Source organism: Marmota monax, unplaced genomic scaffold, assembly GCF_021218885.2.
Source record: "Marmota monax isolate L192 unplaced genomic scaffold, Marmota_monax_Labrador192_F-V1.1 WCK01_AAM20220418_F8-fsc00019, whole genome shotgun sequence".
NCBI classification, from domain to species: Eukaryota; Metazoa; Chordata; class Mammalia; order Rodentia; family Sciuridae; genus Marmota; species Marmota monax.
In genome coordinates, this window is record NW_026695242.1 from 5,467,523 (window position 1) to 5,484,847 (window position 17,325).

General features: G+C 42.1%; 2 protein-coding genes across 3 annotated transcripts in view; both read left to right on the forward strand.

The window, feature by feature from the left end:
• Positions 1 to 988: 988 nt before the first annotated feature.
• Myoz1 (myozenin 1) lies at positions 989 to 8,932 on the forward strand. The gene is made up of 6 exons (XM_046419896.2): positions 989 to 1,134; positions 2,187 to 2,277; positions 3,282 to 3,460; positions 6,438 to 6,681; positions 7,144 to 7,309; positions 8,426 to 8,932. The coding sequence occupies exons 2-6, from the start codon at positions 2,205 to 2,207 to the stop codon at positions 8,655 to 8,657; spliced, it is 894 nt and encodes a 297-aa protein (XP_046275852.1). The 5' UTR covers positions 989 to 1,134; positions 2,187 to 2,204; the 3' UTR covers positions 8,658 to 8,932.
• A 3,823-nt stretch (positions 8,933 to 12,755) lies between these two features.
• The window catches only part of Usp54 (ubiquitin specific peptidase 54), a 128,938-nt gene continuing 124,368 nt past the window's right edge, over positions 12,756 to 17,325 (forward strand). Inside the window, exon 1 of one of the 2 annotated variants that reach the window (XM_046419831.2) lies at positions 12,756 to 12,957. The gene's annotated coding sequence lies outside the window, so the exon portion shown is untranslated. The remainder of the gene's footprint in view (positions 12,958 to 17,325) is intronic. The other variant, XM_058577921.1, reaches the window with a different exon arrangement.

Here is a 17,325-nt window from a genome sequence, read left to right on the forward strand (position 1 = left end):
GGCTGGGGATGTGACTCAGTGGTTGAGTGTCCCTAGCTCAGAGCTCAATCCCTAATACAAAAAAAATCCTGAGGCAGCTGTAATAGTGCAATAGTAGTGGCTGCAGGAATGTAGCGTCTGGTTCTAGACCCTGAAAAGAAGTTGGAGAAGGATCCAAAATGTTTCTGTAGCTACTGAGGAAGGTGCTATACAAATGATAGCCTTCCTCCAAAGGGGCACTCAAGCTTGTACCTTTGCCAAGAGGCTTCTTTAGAACAGTACAAATGGGATAGTCCAGATCTTAAATAGAGTGTGTGTTTCTCTTGAAAGAAATCCAAAGTAGGAACCTTGGAGAGCAAGGCCTGGGCAGATCAGAAGCCTACAAGACCTTCTCAGGGAGATAACATCTATCCTACACAGCAGGCTGAGCACCCCAGCAGCAAACAGGAACCAAAACACAGATTGTGGTGTCCACCTATTCTTAGAACTTCCAGAGTTTAAGAGGAAAGAAAAGGGAGTGAAGAGACAGAAGAATTGGTGGTCATCCCCACACATCCCTTACTGCACTGTGTTTCATTAATTTGCTCTCTCAGAGGAAAAAAAAAAAAACCTAGGTATTTTTAAAAAGAAGTTCAATTATGAAGACATCCATCCTGTCTTCAAATATAATGCCTTAATCTTTCCTACTTCTAAATATACCCACAGGTCCCTCCAGCTTTGGCCTGGAGCAGATCTGAGTGACTGCAGGGCACATTTTCTAGGTTCTCTTTCTTCTACTCTGAATTTAACTTCCCTTTTCCTCTCCCTCATCTTCAATTTCTCCCTGAATGCTTCTTTGGATTTCAGACTCTAGGTGCAAAGGGGAACCCCTAGGGAGATTGATTCCTAGCTCAGTCAGCTCAGTGGGAGTATCCCAAAGGCCATTTTCCCCTTCTTGAGCCTCTGGGCAAGGAGGGCGGGATCTTGGTTCCAGGGTCTCAGTACCCCCTGTGCCATTTGAGCTGCTTGCACTCATCATCTCTATTAATAACCATCCTCCCTCCCCCACTGCCAGTGCTGCCCCCACGCCTGCCCAGCTCGGTTCTCCGGTCACAGCAGCTGGGTCCTCCAAAGCTGCTGAACCCCAGGGAGAGCTGATCACCAACTAAGCAGCCGGTAAGTGTGCGGCTCTATGACTTAAGGTGCTGGAGCTCACTTGGTTAACTTCTGTGTCTGCAATTGTGATTCTTGACCCTTGGGTAGTAGCCCTTTCCCCTCCTATAATATGCTTAGCTCCCAGCTGTCCAGGGGAAACCAGAGAGCTGGAAAGAGAAGAGCCCAGAAAGTTGTGGGGAGGCATTTGATGAATGGATAGGGGTTCTGAGGCCCCAATAAGTTAGTAGAGTTGTAGATGTGTTTGTGAGACAAGACTCAGCAGAAGACTCAGCATGTCTCTGCATGCCAACTGCTGTTAAGGAGGGGCTGGAGTCTCTATCTTTTCCCAGCTTGTCCCCAACCATGGCCAGATCCTATTACTATGTTCTTGTCCTCCCTCAATTCTCTACTGCTATGGTATTGACTGACTTGTAACATGGTTCAAATGCTCCTTGGTTCCCCAAACCCATTTGAGCTCTGGGGTCTGGAGCATGAGTGACTGTAGCAGCAGGGAGCACAGCCATGACCTCCCAGGCCATGTTCCAGCTGGCCCATTGGAGGAGCAACAACCTCTCCTTCCTATGGAGAATGTTTTTGGCTGAATGTCCTGAACCCTGGCAGAACATTTCTCCACCCCCTTGGGACTTGGAGGAAGACTGAGGAGAGACCAGAGCCTGAAATCAACCCCAGTCTGATATCCCAATACAAGTAAAAACTTCAAATCACACCAAACCCATGAAACTTGGGTGCAGTGTCCTATGTGAGTTGTTCTTGTTTTGTTTTAAACATCCCTTTCCCTCAGCTATGTTTCTTATAAAATATTTCTATGTAAAATAGCCCATAAGAGGTTGGCAGAAGGTAAGGACAGGGTACATCTCTGTTTCCGACCCTGTTTCCGAAGAAAACAGAACCCCTAAGACAGTGGATTTTCATCTTTTGGGGAAATACATATTTCTTTGAAAACCTGAGGAAATTTTCCCCTTAAGCCTTCTCAGGTTAAGAAATATTGCTCTACTATAAACACTTTTCCCAGTTCCTGTAAATCCTCTAAACCCTATTCCTACCCCATCCAGGTAGAATATACCTCCAAAATGCCGCTCTCGGGAACCCCAGCCCCCAACAAGAAGAGGAAATCCAGCAAGCTGATCATGGAACTCACTGGAGGTAGGCATGTTTGCAGCTCCCTCATGTGGGACTTCTTATTAAAAGCATCCCTAACCCACCAATCCAACAAATAACATAAAGTTATAAATGTGTTGGGGTGAACAAACGACAGCAATTCCAGGGTGGGGGGTATGGGTATGAGAGGAGAAGTAAGAAGAGAAGGCAGAATTCAATATTGACTACTCACCCTTCCATCCTTTTCACCTTATAATCTGGGACAATATCCTGCCATATTAGCCAGCTGAGTTCCACGACCATAGGATCTGTGGTCAGTGAGGTATGTTTGAGGAAGAAACTATGATGGAGATTGACACAGACTAAGGTTCCAGTATATGGTTAACTTCCTTATATCTTTCCACAGAGCTAGGGAACTGGTTTAACATTTAAAATGGGAAATTGCACAAGTATGTTTCCTGGGAATAAACATGAGTGCATGGATGTGAAGAGCTCCTTCTTCTTCTTCCTTCTCCTCTTGTCCTTTCTCCTCCTCCCCTTCCCTTCCTCCTCCTCTTCCCCCTCCTTCTCTTCTCCTTCTCCTCCTCCTCCTCCTCCTCCTCCTCCTCCTTCGAGTTCTTCTGATAACTAGAGGCTCTTTGAAGTCAAAGAGTCCACTAAGAAGAAGAAAAGGGAAAGAACTTAAAATAAAAGTATGTGGTTATATGTGGCCAATTCCACATAGGATTAGCCTATCAACTTTCTCTCATGCCACAATTTCTTCAGTAGCTCCATCTATGATGTTCTTTTATACCTTTTGTCCCAAGCCTGTGCCACTTTTAACTCTGTTTACCTCTTTACTCTAGTATTTCCACTGTCTCCCAGTACTCCAATTTCAAACCCAGGAAATAATATATACTAGACAGACCTTGTTCAGACATCACAGGCAACATCCAGTCCTCTAAAGGGTTTCTAATAGGACACTAGTTGTGGACAAGGTCTGCATTCTGAGTCCAGGAAACTCTACTTTTCCTCTTTCTCTTGCCTCTTTCTCCCCATCTCCCTGAAAGGTGGACAGGAGAGCTCAGGCCTGAACCTGGGCAAGAAGATCAGCGTCCCAAGGGATGTGATGTTGGAGGAGCTGTCACTGCTCACCAATCGAGGCTCTAAGATGTTCAAACTGCGACAGATGCGGGTGGAAAAATTTATCTATGAAAACCATCCTGATGTTTTCTCTGATAGCTCAATGGTGAGTTCGGAATTGTTAACACTTTCTGAAAGTCTAGTATCTTGTCTTTTTTTTTTTTTAACATTTTTTAGGTGTAGATGGACACAACACAATGCCTTTATTTTTATGTGGTTCTGAGGATCGAACCCAGGTCCCGCCCGTGCTAGGCGAGCGCTCTACTGCTGAGCCACAATCCCAGCCCCCCAAGCCTAGTATCTTTTCTAACAGCTTATTGGTGGTAGGCACCTCAACCTCTTCTTCCTTAAAATGTATAAGTTCATTAAGCACCACACCCTCAGGTAAAATATTCCTTCCCAGTATGGGTAAGTATTAAAATAGAGTTATCAGATAAAACACAGAATGCCAGTCCTGTATTTTGAGGTTAAGATTCACAATGATTTTTTTTTTTAGTGAAGTATGTCCCTTGCAATATTTGGGACAAAAGAATAAATGAAAAATTAAAAATACAGAGTAATAGGGCTGAGAATATAACTCAGTGGTAGAGTGTGTGCTTAGATGTGCAAGGCTTTGGGTTCAGTCCCCAGCACCAAACAAACAAAAAAACCGAAAAGACCCAACAAACAAAAAAAGCAAAACCTAACCAAATAAAAAAACCCAAAATGGTATACCCAGTTAAATTTGATCTTTGAGTTTATATAATGAATATTGTTTTTCTATAAATACATCTCCCTGCCCGGTGAGGTGGCATATACCTGTAATCTTAGCAGCTCAGTAGGCTGAGGCAGGAGGATCTCGAATTCAAAGCCAGCCTCTGCAGAAGTGAGGTACTAAGCAATTTAATGAGACCCTGTATCTAAATAAGATACAAAATAGGGCTGGGAATGTGGCTTCGTGGTCAAGTGCCCTTGAATTCAACATCTGGTGCCCCCCTCAAAAGAAAATCCCCTAGAACATTTGGAATATACAAGCAAAATAAAAATATAAGATACACATTTAAGTTTGAATTTCATAGACACATGAATAATTTCTTAGTATAAGCATGCTCCATGAAATATTTAGGATATATTTATACTGAAAAATTATTTGTTGTGCATCTGAACTTCAAATTTAAGTGGTTTCCTGTAATTCTATTTGTTAAATCTGGCAACCTTAGAAATAGTTAAATGAGTTTTACAGCCATCTCCTTCTTTAGTCATCTTTTATTAAAGGGTTAGGGTTAAATTTTCCCTAAGGACCCCAAGCTGTGGTGACTGAAATCATCTTTCTTCAATATCCTACATTTTTGGCAGGGTGTGGTAGTATACATCTATAATCTCAATGACTCAGGAGGCTGATGAAAGAGGATGGCAAATTCAAAGTCAACCTCAGCAATTTAGCAAGGCCCTAAGCAACTTAGCAAGACTGTGTCACAAAACAAAAAATTAATATCTCAGTGGTAAAATCCACCTGGGTTCAATCCATAGTATTAAAAAAAGGGGGGGGCCAGGATTGTGGCTCAGTGGTAGAGCACGTGCCTAGCATGCATGAGGCACTGGGTTTGATCCCCAGCACAACATAAAAATAAACAAATAAAATAAAGGTTAAAAAAAAAATCCTACATTTTCTAGTTAGGCTTCTTCTCCAACTAAAAAGAAGCAGGGATTGGAGAGGGGCAAGGTCCAGGGTATTATGGCTGATAAAGAGGGTATATTCTCCATTTTCTTTCTTCTTCTTCCACCTTCTCTAGGTGACTGCAGGAGAGTGGAAATAGATGCCTATGGGGCCAGGGTAGGAATGTCCGTCATTGGCCCTTACTAGGAACCCAGTAAAAGTGCTGAGCCTGTCATATCTAACTTTAGGAGGCCAAAACCCCTCCTCTCTACTGGGTCTGGTTACACTGGGTGGAGCATAGGGGAATACTTGGTAAGATGGCCAGGAGAGACTCTTCAAGAAGTTGGCGGGATTATTTTTAGGTTTCAGGACTGAATCCAGTATTGCTCTTTTAGCCACCCTACTTCACTTGGTACAGTTTCACTGTCAGAAAGTTGTGCTCCAGCTGAGTGTGGTGGTACATGCCTGTAATCTTTTTAACTGGGGAGGTTGAGGCAGGGAGAGTGCAAGTTCCAGGCCAGCTCAGCAATTTAGTGAGGCCCTACGCAACTTATATTTTATTTCAAAATAAAATAAAGAAAAATGGGCTGGGGGTGTAGCTCAGTGATGAGCATCCTTTTTTTTTTAAGAGAGAGAGAGGGAGAATTTTTTTTTAATATTTATTTTTTCAGTTTTCGGCAGACACAACATCTTTGTTTTGTATATGGTGCTGAGGATCGAACCCCGGCCGCATGCATGCCAGGCGAGCGCACTACTGCTTGAGCCACATCCCCAGCCCAGTGATGAGCATCCTTGAGTTTAAAAAAAAAAATGGAAGTTCTGCTTTCACAGGCACCAAGTGGAGAGAGGAATAGAAAGATGAGGAAGGAGGGGGCAGAGATTTCACTAGTTCTTTAAATTAAGACTGTGTTCCCCTTTGCAGCCATGTCCACTCAGAATGAGCTGCCCCCACCCTAAGGTGTAATTAGGGAAACTGGGCTAACCAGGGGATTCTACCTCTTTTTTTTTTTTTTTTTTTTTTAAAGAGACATTTCAGCAGTGGTGGAGACCGAAGCCAGACTACCTAAAGCTAGTACAAGAAGCTTAATTCAAGAAGGGCAGGAAACAATAGAAGGGGGCTCTGCATCAAAGGAGGTGTTTGTTTGTTTGTTTATTTGTGTGTGGTGCTGGGGATTAGAACCCAGGACCTTGAGCATGCAAGGTAGTCTACCAACTGAGCTATATCCACAGCCTGAGATCCCACCTCTAAAGAAAAGTTTAATTCCTCTCAGTCAGATTATCCACTATCCATTTATGGGGTTGGGGAGATCTGGAATCTCAGAGGATTCATGGTCTTCAGTTTGGCTCTTGTCTCTGATCACCTCCTCCTTTGGTATATACACATTTGTCTTTGTATATTTTCCATATCCATTTCTAACCTTCCCCTCACTTTATTGTTTCTTTTCAGGATCACTTCCAGAAGTTCCTTCCCACAGTGGGGGGACAGCTGGGCACAGCTGGTCAGGGATTCTCCTACAACAAGGGCAGTGGTGGCGGCCAGGCAGGGGGCAGTGGCTCTGCTGGACAGTATGGTTCTGACCATCATCATCATGAGGGCTCTGGGTCTGGAGCTGGGGGTACAAGTGGTCCTGGGGGCCAGGCTGGCAGAGATGGAGCTGCTGGCACAGCAGGGGTTGGAGAGACAGGATCAGGCAAGTACTCACATCCAAAAATAATGTATCTGTTCTCTAGAGCAGAGTTGTCTGCAGGAATGAGGTCTATCCTGGGAATGGGGAGCAGGGCTGAGATGTCATGAACACAGGAGGCATCCAGAAAAGATATATATACAGAAAAGATATGTATGTACATATATATATATATATATATATATATATATATATATATATATATACAGAAAAGATATATATATATTCATATTCTACTCAGAGAAGCCTTGTCTTTGAGTCACCTTTCTGGGTTTTCTGATTTGGTCACAGATCTGACCCCAGACTGACCCCAGACTGTCACTATACTATAAAACTGAAACAACTGGCGGGATATTATACTTTTGGTACCTGGTCTCAACAATTTCCCTAGTGTAAGGGTGTGGGATTAACTTTCATTAGCTACTAACTAATAGCTATTATTTGACTTCTCTCTCCTATGGTTACCAGGAGACCAAGCAGGTGGAGAAGGAAAACATATCACTGTGTTTAAGACCTACATTTCCCCATGGGAGCGAGCCATGGGGGTTGACCCCCAGCAAAAAGTGGAACTTGGCATTGACCTGTTGGCCTATGGGGCCAAAGCTGAACTCCCCAAATACAAGTCCTTCAACAGGTGAGATGGTGGGGAAGGAACCAGATGCATACTAGTGGTGGCACTGTATCCCTTAGTAAGCATGTTACTGTATTTCAAATGTTTCAGAAGGAGGCTGTGGAAGGATGACAGGACTAAGGGAGTCTTAATGGAAAGTCCTTGCTCTTTTAACTCCAGCTCAGCTTCATCATAAGAGTGTGATAAGAAAAATTTGCTGGAAGTCAGAATTTGAATTTTGGTTTTTAGCTTACTTAGCTGTTTGGGCATGGAATAATCACCCTACTTCTGAGCCTTGTTGCTTTTTTTTTTTTTTTTTTGGTACTAAGGATTGAACCCAGGGGGCACCTAACCAGTGAGTTACATCACCAACCCTTGTAATGTTTTATTTTGAGACAGGGTCTCACTAAGTTGCTTAGGGTCTCGCTAAATTCTCAGGCTGGCTTTGGATTAATAATTATCCTCTTGCCTCAGTCTCCAAGCCGCTGGGATTACAAGTGTGTGCCACTACACCCAGCTCCTTGTTGCTTTTAATGTAAAATGGAAATTATATATAATATGTGGTTGGAGGCCTCTTTAGGTCCCCTTTCAGTCAAGGTGTGAATGCCATTATTCTCCCTGTAGTATGATTTTATTTTCTCATATCCTGCTAGGGTAAGTTTCTAAGTATCTTTCTTTCTTTTTTTAATTAGGCTTCTGTAAACTATGCCTAGAAGATCTATGTCAAAACAGATTAGGAAAGGCCTAGAGAAGTGATTTTGCATTTGGTTGTTAATTCCTTTCAGCTAGGCCATCCCCTATTCACCTGGGTTGGGGGTGGGGTAAAGGTAAAGTTGGTAGGGTCTCTACATTTTAATTTAAGGTGATCTCAGATCCTTGGGTCTGTAGTGTTTGGGGTACTTTCTCTGAAATGCTAGTCTGGGACATGACTGTTTATGAGACTCTATCTAGTCTCATACCCACTGCACTCCTTTTCTCATTATTAACTTTGGGAAAACAAGCAAACCAGGAAGGGGAAATAGGGTACTAAGGGAGAAGAAGGATAAGAGGTAAAGAAGCATCTCATAAAAACAGAATTTACGAACTTCCCCTTCCTTCAAACTGGTTGACAAGGTTCTGTTTCTTTTGTCCCCTTCTCAGGACAGCAATGCCCTATGGTGGATATGAAAAGGCCTCCAAACGTATGACCTTCCAGATGCCCAAGTTTGACCTGGGGCCTCTGCTGAGTGAACCCCTGGTCCTTTACAACCAGAACCTCTCCAACAGGCCTTCTTTCAACCGAACCCCTATTCCCTGGCTGAGCTCTGGGGAGCCTGCTGACTACAACGTGGATATTGGCATCCCCTTGGATGGAGAAACAGAGGAGCTATGAGGCGTTTTCTAATTTGTATCGAGTTTCCCCTCTGTGGTTCCAATTTGGAGAGGGAATACTGATCAGGATGCCCCCACTGTTAATACAGTATTCTTGTGGGAATGGAGAGGGAAAGGTGGGAGAGATCTGTCTTTCTGTCTTTTACTCTAAGTCCCCATCCCAATATCCTTCCTCACCAACTCAGAGCTCCCCTTTTCACTCCTCCACATGAAACCTGCTCTTTTATGAAATTTGCTCTGCTACCAGTAACAGTCAATAAACTTCAAGGAACTGAATTTATTCTTCCTCTGATATTTGAGGGCAGATGAAAGTTGAGGCTGACAATGCACAAAGATCAATTAAAGCCAAATACCAAACACTCATTATTTAGACTGGACCTGAGCTCTGGCTGCTTATATATCCACACCCACATCCACACCCACAAAACCACATTCATAGGTATATACGAAGTTATACTTACTCAATGTTCATGAGACAAATAATCATAAACAAATACATGTGCTGGCCTATATGTGGGCAAAGCACAGTAATTAGGAAACAGGTGTTAGTAATACTGGTGTTAATTCTCGGTGTAGCCAATTAGAAGCTGCAAAATGAGCAAATCAGGAAAGGAAAATGGGAAGCTAAGGAAGATGTAAGAGTAACATTGATTATCACAGAACTAGAACATGTGAATTTAGGAATACATACGTCACAGATTCCCAAAGGGATGAAATAGAATAAAGCACTATGTGGAATCCAGAAGGGAGTGGGAGAAACCAGATGCAGTACCTTGTGCTAACCAACTGCACTGCTGAAGCTCCAGTGGCAAGCTGCAGTTATACTATACCTGGCTTTGTGTGAACATAACAAGAAAAGATCTGAGGATTACAATAGCACCAAAGTGGTGCCCAGAAAGCACTATGATTGGAAAAAAAAAAAAAAAAAACCCTGAGAGCTCAACAGGAATGGCTGACAATGCTCTTTATATTGATTTCAAACCTGGGGTCTCTCGAGTCCCAGATTCGTCCTGTGTTCCACAAAATAAGAATGATGGAATGATACAGACCAGGAAGGAAGGATAATGAGATGACAATAAGGTCTGGGAACTTTTTTTTTTTTTTGGTGATGGAATTGAACCTAGGGTTTCACAAATTTGGCAAGTGCTGTACCATTGAGCTACATCCTTACCCCTGGGAAATAATTTCTAAGGAAAGCTGGTTGAATTCAGCTAATTCCATGAGCTGTTAACTAAATTGTCAGACTTCACAGGAGATGGATCAAACTTTAGTGATCTTTGGTCACATGACATTTACCCTTGTCACCTTCATTTACAACTTAATGAATTTTGGGGGATACATACATCCTCTAAACTCATATACAAAACTCCATGTGGATTTTCCTAAAGAGAGGGTTTTCATAGTTTGGATTTTTCCCCAGATTCTGAAACGAAGATATGGATACAAGTAGTTCATTTGGACTGTGTCCCAGAAAAACAAACCATACGAAAGAGTGAGGAAGAAAACCAATAAAGGGCACTTTGGGCAAGGGGGCTGAATTCTATAGGAAATGCTATTAAAAGAATGGTCCATGGGTTGGTAGGATCAATATCTCCTAGGAGCTTTATTAGAAATGCAAAATCTTGGGCACAAGAATCTGTGTCTTATTCTCTCCAGGTAATACTTATGTGCTAGAAAATCATGAGACATACTACCTCAGAATTACCTCATTTAGAGTGTGAGAAGTGAGATTATTTAGCCACCAAATTCCATTTCTCATTGGTTGTCAATGTTAATTACACTGGCATTTCCAGGCAAAGAGATATAGATATATTCCAGGTACATTTATGGCCCAAAATTATTAAATGGAAAATTTCAGAAATAATTCACAAGTTTTAAAATTGCATTATTCTGTCATGTGTGGTGGTGCACACCTCTAATCCCAGCAATTTGGGAAACTGAGGCAGGAGGATCACAAGTTCAGGGCCAGCCTCAATGTTAGTGAGACCCTGTCTCTAAATAAAATAAAAATGGTTAGGGATGTAGCTCAGTGGTAGAGTGCTCCTAGGTTCAATCCCCAGTACCACAAACAAAGCAAAAAAAAACTCAGGAGAGGTACTCCCTTTATTTATTTTTATGGTACCCAGCATTGAACCCAGGGGCGCTTAACCACTGAGCCATAACCCCAACCCCTTTTATATTTTATTTAGAAACAGGATCTTGCTGAGTTGTTTAGAGCCTGGAAATTGCTCAGGCTGGCTCTGAATTCACCATCCTCCTGCTTCAGATTCCCAAGCCTCTGGGATTACAGGCGTGGGTCACCAAACCCAGTGAATTTTTAAAAAAATTATAACTATTTTTTGTGGTGCTGGGGATCAAACCTTGAACCCTGCACATGCTAGACAAGCATTCTTACACAGCAAATTAGCCCTTTTAGATGGTCAAGGTCTCATGGTCTCCAGTTGGTCCTATTACTCACTACTACTGTTTTACATAAGACAATGTTTTATTATTACTTGCCTAGCCTCTGCAGCCACTTAAGTTAGCAACCTCAAGGGTGGCTTTCAAAAACCACATGCCCATGACACCACCTTTGTCAGTAAGATAGACTGCTCATTCATTATTCTAGAGTAGAGATTAGGTCTGCGGCTTTTTAATACTGTAGTCATTAGCTGCATGGGACTATTGAGCTCTTGGAATGTTCCCAGTCCAAATTTAGATGTGCTGTTCTACTTAAAAAAAATTCTCAATATCACCTATTGAAATGTCATTTTGAATGTGTTGGATTAAATATATTACTAAAATTAACTTCATCTGTTAAAAAATGTGGCAGCTGGAAATCTTAAATTACACAACGTGGCTCGCCATATATTTCTACTGGACAGCCATATATTTCTACTGGTCTAGAGTGAAGAATCTCATGAGAGCTATTCAGGAGATTTAAGAGGTGAAATTGAATTCACCTTTTTAAAAATTTCTATTCCCTGGGCTGGGGCTGTAGCTCAGTGGTAGAGCGCTTGCCTTGCACGTGTGAGGCATTGGGATCGATTCTCAGCACCACATGAAAATAAAGATATAAAAAATATATAAAAATATATTAAAAAAATAATAATTTCTATTCCCTTAGTTAACCTCCTAATCCAGCTGATTTCACTCTTCCTTGTTGACCTGCTTTCTTTAAAATCCACCTTCTGAGGCATTACTGCGCATGCCTGTAATTTCCAGCTACTTGGAAGGCAGAGGCAGGAGGATCACAAATTTGAGGCCAGCCTGGACAATTTAGCAAGTCAGTCTACCCCCCCCCCCCCCCCCCCCCCGGCAAAAAAAAAAAAAGTTAATAAAAAAGGGGTAGCTGGGGATTTGGCTCAGTTTGCTAACATGCACAAGTTCCTGGGTTCAATCCCCAGCACCCCCCCCCCCCGCCAAAAAAAAGGGGGGGTAGGGATCCTGGGTTCAATCCTCCAGCAAAAACTAAAATAAAATAAATGTCGGATACTGTTCAGACTATTTACAGTAGACTGAGCAGAGATCAAAAGTCCTACAACTAACTGTTGGGAGAGCAACTAAATAAGGATGTGTGCATGAACAGAGAGTGCAAAGTACAAATCACACACCAGTACAGGCCAAACACCTGTTCTTACATGTTGGTTTTTATTGAAAATTTTTCCTATTTTGGTCTCCTGAGTTGGCGAGGCGGGGCATCAGGACAAACATTTCTGTGAAGCCAAATACTTTTTACAAATCAGGGTGGGGGAAGAACGGATGAAAACCTCTTACAAGAAGGTAATGAGGAGATGGGAAGGTCAATTTTTGGCCTGCCTTCTTCATCTCCAACTTCTCCGTGTCGAACGAAAAAACTTGGAAAACGGAACTTCCGTTAAAGATACTGATCTAAGTTTGAGAAGTTTTAAAAAGAAGGCTATATCCCTAAAGTTATGCCGGTACAGAGTCCTCCATACTAACTTACACCCGCCCGAACAGACCATTCCGCTTCCAATAGTTTTCCGACTTCTGGTCAGTTCAGGGTTCATCCTCGTCCGCGCCCCACCTCCAAACCTTTCCAGACAACCCCTGGAGCGCCTTGCGTTCGTCCGCCATTTTAAAACACTACTATCGCGAGATATACTTAGCGCTCTCGAGCCTGATTAATTTACTTTCTTGCGAGACTCTCTTCTCGACTGTTCTCGCCGTAGCTGAAGAAAGTGTCGCGAGAGCTGGTTGCCTTGGCTCCCTGTAGCTATAGCAGCCGCGGCGGTTTAGGATGCGGCGGCGGCGGCGGCGGGAGCAGTGAGTTCGACAACCTCAGGGGGGCGGGGCCGAAGGTAATGGGGTGCTGGGGGTAGTCCCTGTGGAGGGATAAGGGAAGGGTCGGGTCTTCGGGGAAATGAACCCTAGTGTGACGTGTGGGGAAGGAGCCAGGTCCCATGGGTTCAGGGACAGGGCGCGGGTCTGCGCCGGGGCACGCGGGGAGGGCTGGAGCTGCTGGGAAGTCCAGGGGGAGGGACCCGGGTGTAGTAACGCTCGAGGGACTGGGCCGAAGAGTAGAGGGGTGTGTGTTGGGAACCGGCGGTGGGTAAGGGGACTCGGAACTGGATAAAGACACCGGGCTAGATCGGGGAAGTAGTGGGAAGAAATGGGGTACAGCGAGGAGGAGGGTATGTTAAACGGGAGCATAGAGGTTGGGCCCAGTTTGCTCTCACTGTTTGGGAGGTTGGGGTAAGCGGTGCAGGGAGGATCAGACCTTTACAGCACTCTGGGCTGCTCTTAAGGCTGGTTGGGTACAGCGCACCAGGACCTGGGACCTAATTGCCTTGGTGGGAGTGGTGGCACCCCAGACCCTCTCCGCCTCCCTTCCTTCTTTGCAAAGAAATACCCAGTGACCACTCCGACAGGTGAAAGGAGTCCTAGTGAATTAGTATTAGTTGAGAAGGTTTTTTTCAGTGAATAGATTATGAGTAGGATAATGAATAATTTAAAGTGTGGGGTGGGGGCGGGAGAGAAATTGTTGAGGAGGAAAAAAAAAACACTACTAAGGTGTACTTCCCTTGGAGCGAATTGAATTGGAAGTAGGGGTTGTGTGCTAACGTCATGTTTCTTCCTAGATTCTAGTGTACTTAAAAAATTATATATGCATAGGGCTGGGGTTGTGGCTCAGTGGTAGAGCACTTGCCTAGCATGCATGAGGTACTGGGTTCGAGCCTTAGCACCACATTTAAAAAAAAAAAAACGTATTGTGCCGATCTACAACTAAAAAATTTTTAAAAAATTATATATGCAGTGTAAGATCAGTGTAGTTGATATAGCAAAAGATACAGTAGAACACTTAAACCTTCCACAATAACTTAAAACTAAGTGTTTCTATTGCAGCAAGTAGGCTGAACACTACTAAATCTAGAGATAGTTTATTCACACGGATATAAAACCTTGTCTTCCCAAAGTCTGCCTAATCAAGTTATTTCCTTTTTTTTTTAGTTGTAGATGGACACAATAACTTATTTTTAAGATTTATTTTTATGTGGTGCTGAGGATTGAACCCAGTGCCTCACATATAGGCAAGCCACTACCACTGAGCCAGGACTGCAGCACTGGTTATTTGCTTTTTAAGCAAATATATATGTACACACACACACACACACACACATACACATATATACACACACAAATATACATATATATGTATTTATATTTGAGGGTATTGGGAAATTGAACTCAGGACCTAATGCTTGCTAGGCAGGCGCTCTACCACAGAGTTACATCACCAGCCCTTTTAAATTAAATTAAACTTAAATTTTATTTTGAGAAAGAAAGATGCTCCCTAAATTGCCCAGGCTGGTCTGGAACTTGCAGTCCTCCTGCCTCAGTCTCCTGAGTAGCTGGGATTACAGGCATGTGCCACAACAGGGAACTGGATGATGAGGTTTTTTTTTTTTTTAAATATTTATTTTTTAGTTTTAGGTGGACACAATATCTTTATTTTACATTTATGTGGTGCTGAGGTTCGAACCCAGGCCTCATGCGTGCTAGGTGAGCACTCTACCACTGAGCCACAATCCCAGCCCTGAGGTTTTATTTTAGGAGACAGAACAAGTTTCCAGTGTTTGTCAGTGTGGAAATAAAAAGAGTCTCCCAGGAGTGAAAATTACTGAGAGGGAAAAATATTTAATCTGAATTTCAAGGGCTGAGGCTCAAGAGCAAGGTTTTGACTATTTGGTTCTTTATCTCTCATTTCTAGTGAAAACTGTGGCTTCAAGTCAGGCATTAAAAAAATTATTTATTTATTTTAATTTACAAATACAAGTTTTCCAATCATTTGTCTCTATCTTTTGTATGCATTAATTTGCAAGGGCTAACCCCCTGTTTTGATTATGTAACTGGATTTTGCCATGTTGAGATTCACAGATTCATTAATTAGAATAATGGCTTTTAAATCCTTCTTGAGCTAGCCTAAATGTAGTTATTCAACCCGTTATTTGATATGTATCAGAGTAAAACTTTTAATTTGTCCTGTTGGTAGCTAAACTTTAATGTAGATGTGCTTTTCTGAGGCAAAATAAAGCCTTGTGTGGTGGTTGGGTTCCCAAAATTTCAACATGAATCCAGCAACAAACTTTCCTGAGATCCTATTCCATGTAGATTGCTGTGTAAGGCATTGCAGGAGAAAGATCACTTAATTCATTTATCTATTCAACAAACACTTATTGAAACCAGTTTTTGTCTGATTATTAAGACTTCAGGATTCAAATACAAGTAAAACTTTAACTCTGTCTTGGAACCTGGCAGACCCTATGAAGGAAGACAGAGAAACAAGTAAGTATAATGTAATAAATGCAAGGTTCTGACCTTGAGTTTAAATAATAGTTGACAAGGGCTGGGGATGTGGCTCAAGCAGGAGCGTGCTCGCCTGGCATGCGTGCAGCCCGGGTTCGAGCCTCAGCACCACATACAAACAAAGATGTTGTGTCCGCCGAAAACTAAAAATCATTCTCTCTCTCTCTCTCTCTCTCTCTCTCTCTCTTTAAAAAAAAATAATAGTTGACAAGACTAAAAGGGAATGAAGCATTTTAAAAATTGTAAACTAGTAAGTGAAGTCTAAACTGTGTTGCATTAATAAAACACTAAGTTTCTCAGAACAGAAAAAGAATGGAAGTTTAAAGAGAAAATTTACTTGTCAGTTCATAATTGTCTTTATTACTCTTTCATTAAAATTTTTAAATTTGTGTCTTTATTACTCTTTTAAAGTAAATATCAACATTCTTAAGTCAATAATAATGGCCAACATGCATTAAGTTGATAATTAATGTGCTAGGCATGTTACTTTGTTTTATCTTCACAATGTTCTGAGGCTGGTACTAATACCTTAGTTTTTAAAAAATTGTTATTTATTTATTTATTTCAATATTTATTTTTTTTGTTGTAGTTGTCCCAATACCTTTATTTAATTTATTTATTTTTATGTGGTGCTGAGGATCGAACCCAGGGACCTGCAGGCAAGTGCTCTACTGCTGAGCCACAACCCCAGCCCCTAAAATTTATTTTTTAGTACTAGGGATTGAAACCAGGGGCATTCTAACACTGAGCTACATCCCCAGCCCTTTTTGTTTTTATTTTGAGATGTGGTCTTCCTAAATTGACCAGGCTGGACTCAAATATTTGATCTTCCTGCTTGAGCTTTTCAAGTCTCTGGGATTACAAGCATGTATCACTAAGCCTGGCTGTAATACCTTAGCTTTTTTTTTTTTTTTTTAAGTTGTAGATAAACACAATTTGTCTCTCTCTCTCTCTCTCTCTCTCTCTCTCTCTCTCAATTTTTTTTAGTTGTAGATGGACACAATACCTTTATTTGATTTATTTACATTTTATGTGGTGCTGAGGATCGAACCCAGTGCCTCACAGGTGGGAAGCAAGCACTCTACCACTGAGCTAATACCTTAGCCCTCTAATACCTTAGCTTTAAAGATAAGAAAACAGGTTTAATCCCAGTGTGATGGTACGCATTTGTTATCACCTGCTAATCTGGAGCCTATAGCAGAAAGATGGCAAGTTGGAAGCCAGCCTGGGGAATTTATTGAGACCCTGCCTCAAACTAAAATAAAAAGGGACCGGGGGCTAGGGGTGTAGCTCAATGGTAGAGCGCTTGCCTAGCATGTGTGAGGCACTGGGTTGGATCCTCAACACACATAAAAATGAATAAATAAAATAAAAAAAAATTAAAAAAAGACGGTAGAGCACTCCAGTAATGGGGTGGGGGTGGGGGAATACATCATAGAACCAAAAATCAAGGCTTAAATAGTTAAGGAAATTGCCAGGTATAGTGACATAAGCCTAGAATTTCACTGACTTGGAGATTGAGGCCGGAGAATAGCAAGCTGAAACCTGGTCCAGGCAATTTAGCAAGATCCTATCTCAAAATTTTTTAAAAAGGGGCTGGTAGTTCAGTGATAGAGTGCCTTTGGGTTCAATCCCCAGTACTGTACCTCCTCAAAAACACAACAAAAAACAATGTTAAGGAAGTTGCCAAAGATCACAGAGTAGTAAATGGCAGATTAGGAATTAGAGTTGGAAATTTATGTGTTCTTAAAAACTAAAAAAGCTGTGTATAGTGGCTCATGCCTGTATAAACAGGGACTTGGGAGGTTGAAGCAGGAGGATTGCAAATTTGATCTGGCCTAGGAAATTCAATGAGACCTTGT

Coding starts and splice junctions, on each gene's coding strand:
- Myoz1 (XM_046419896.2), top strand. CDS start 2,205: ATGCCGCTCTCGGGAACCCCAGCCCCCAACAAGAAGAGGAAATCCAGC. Junction 2,278..3,281: donor GATCATGGAACTCACTGGAG/GTAGGCATGTTT, acceptor TCTCCCTGAAAG/GTGGACAGGAGAGCTCAGGC. Junction 7,310..8,425: donor AAATACAAGTCCTTCAACAG/GTGAGATGGTGG, acceptor TCCCCTTCTCAG/GACAGCAATGCCCTATGGTG.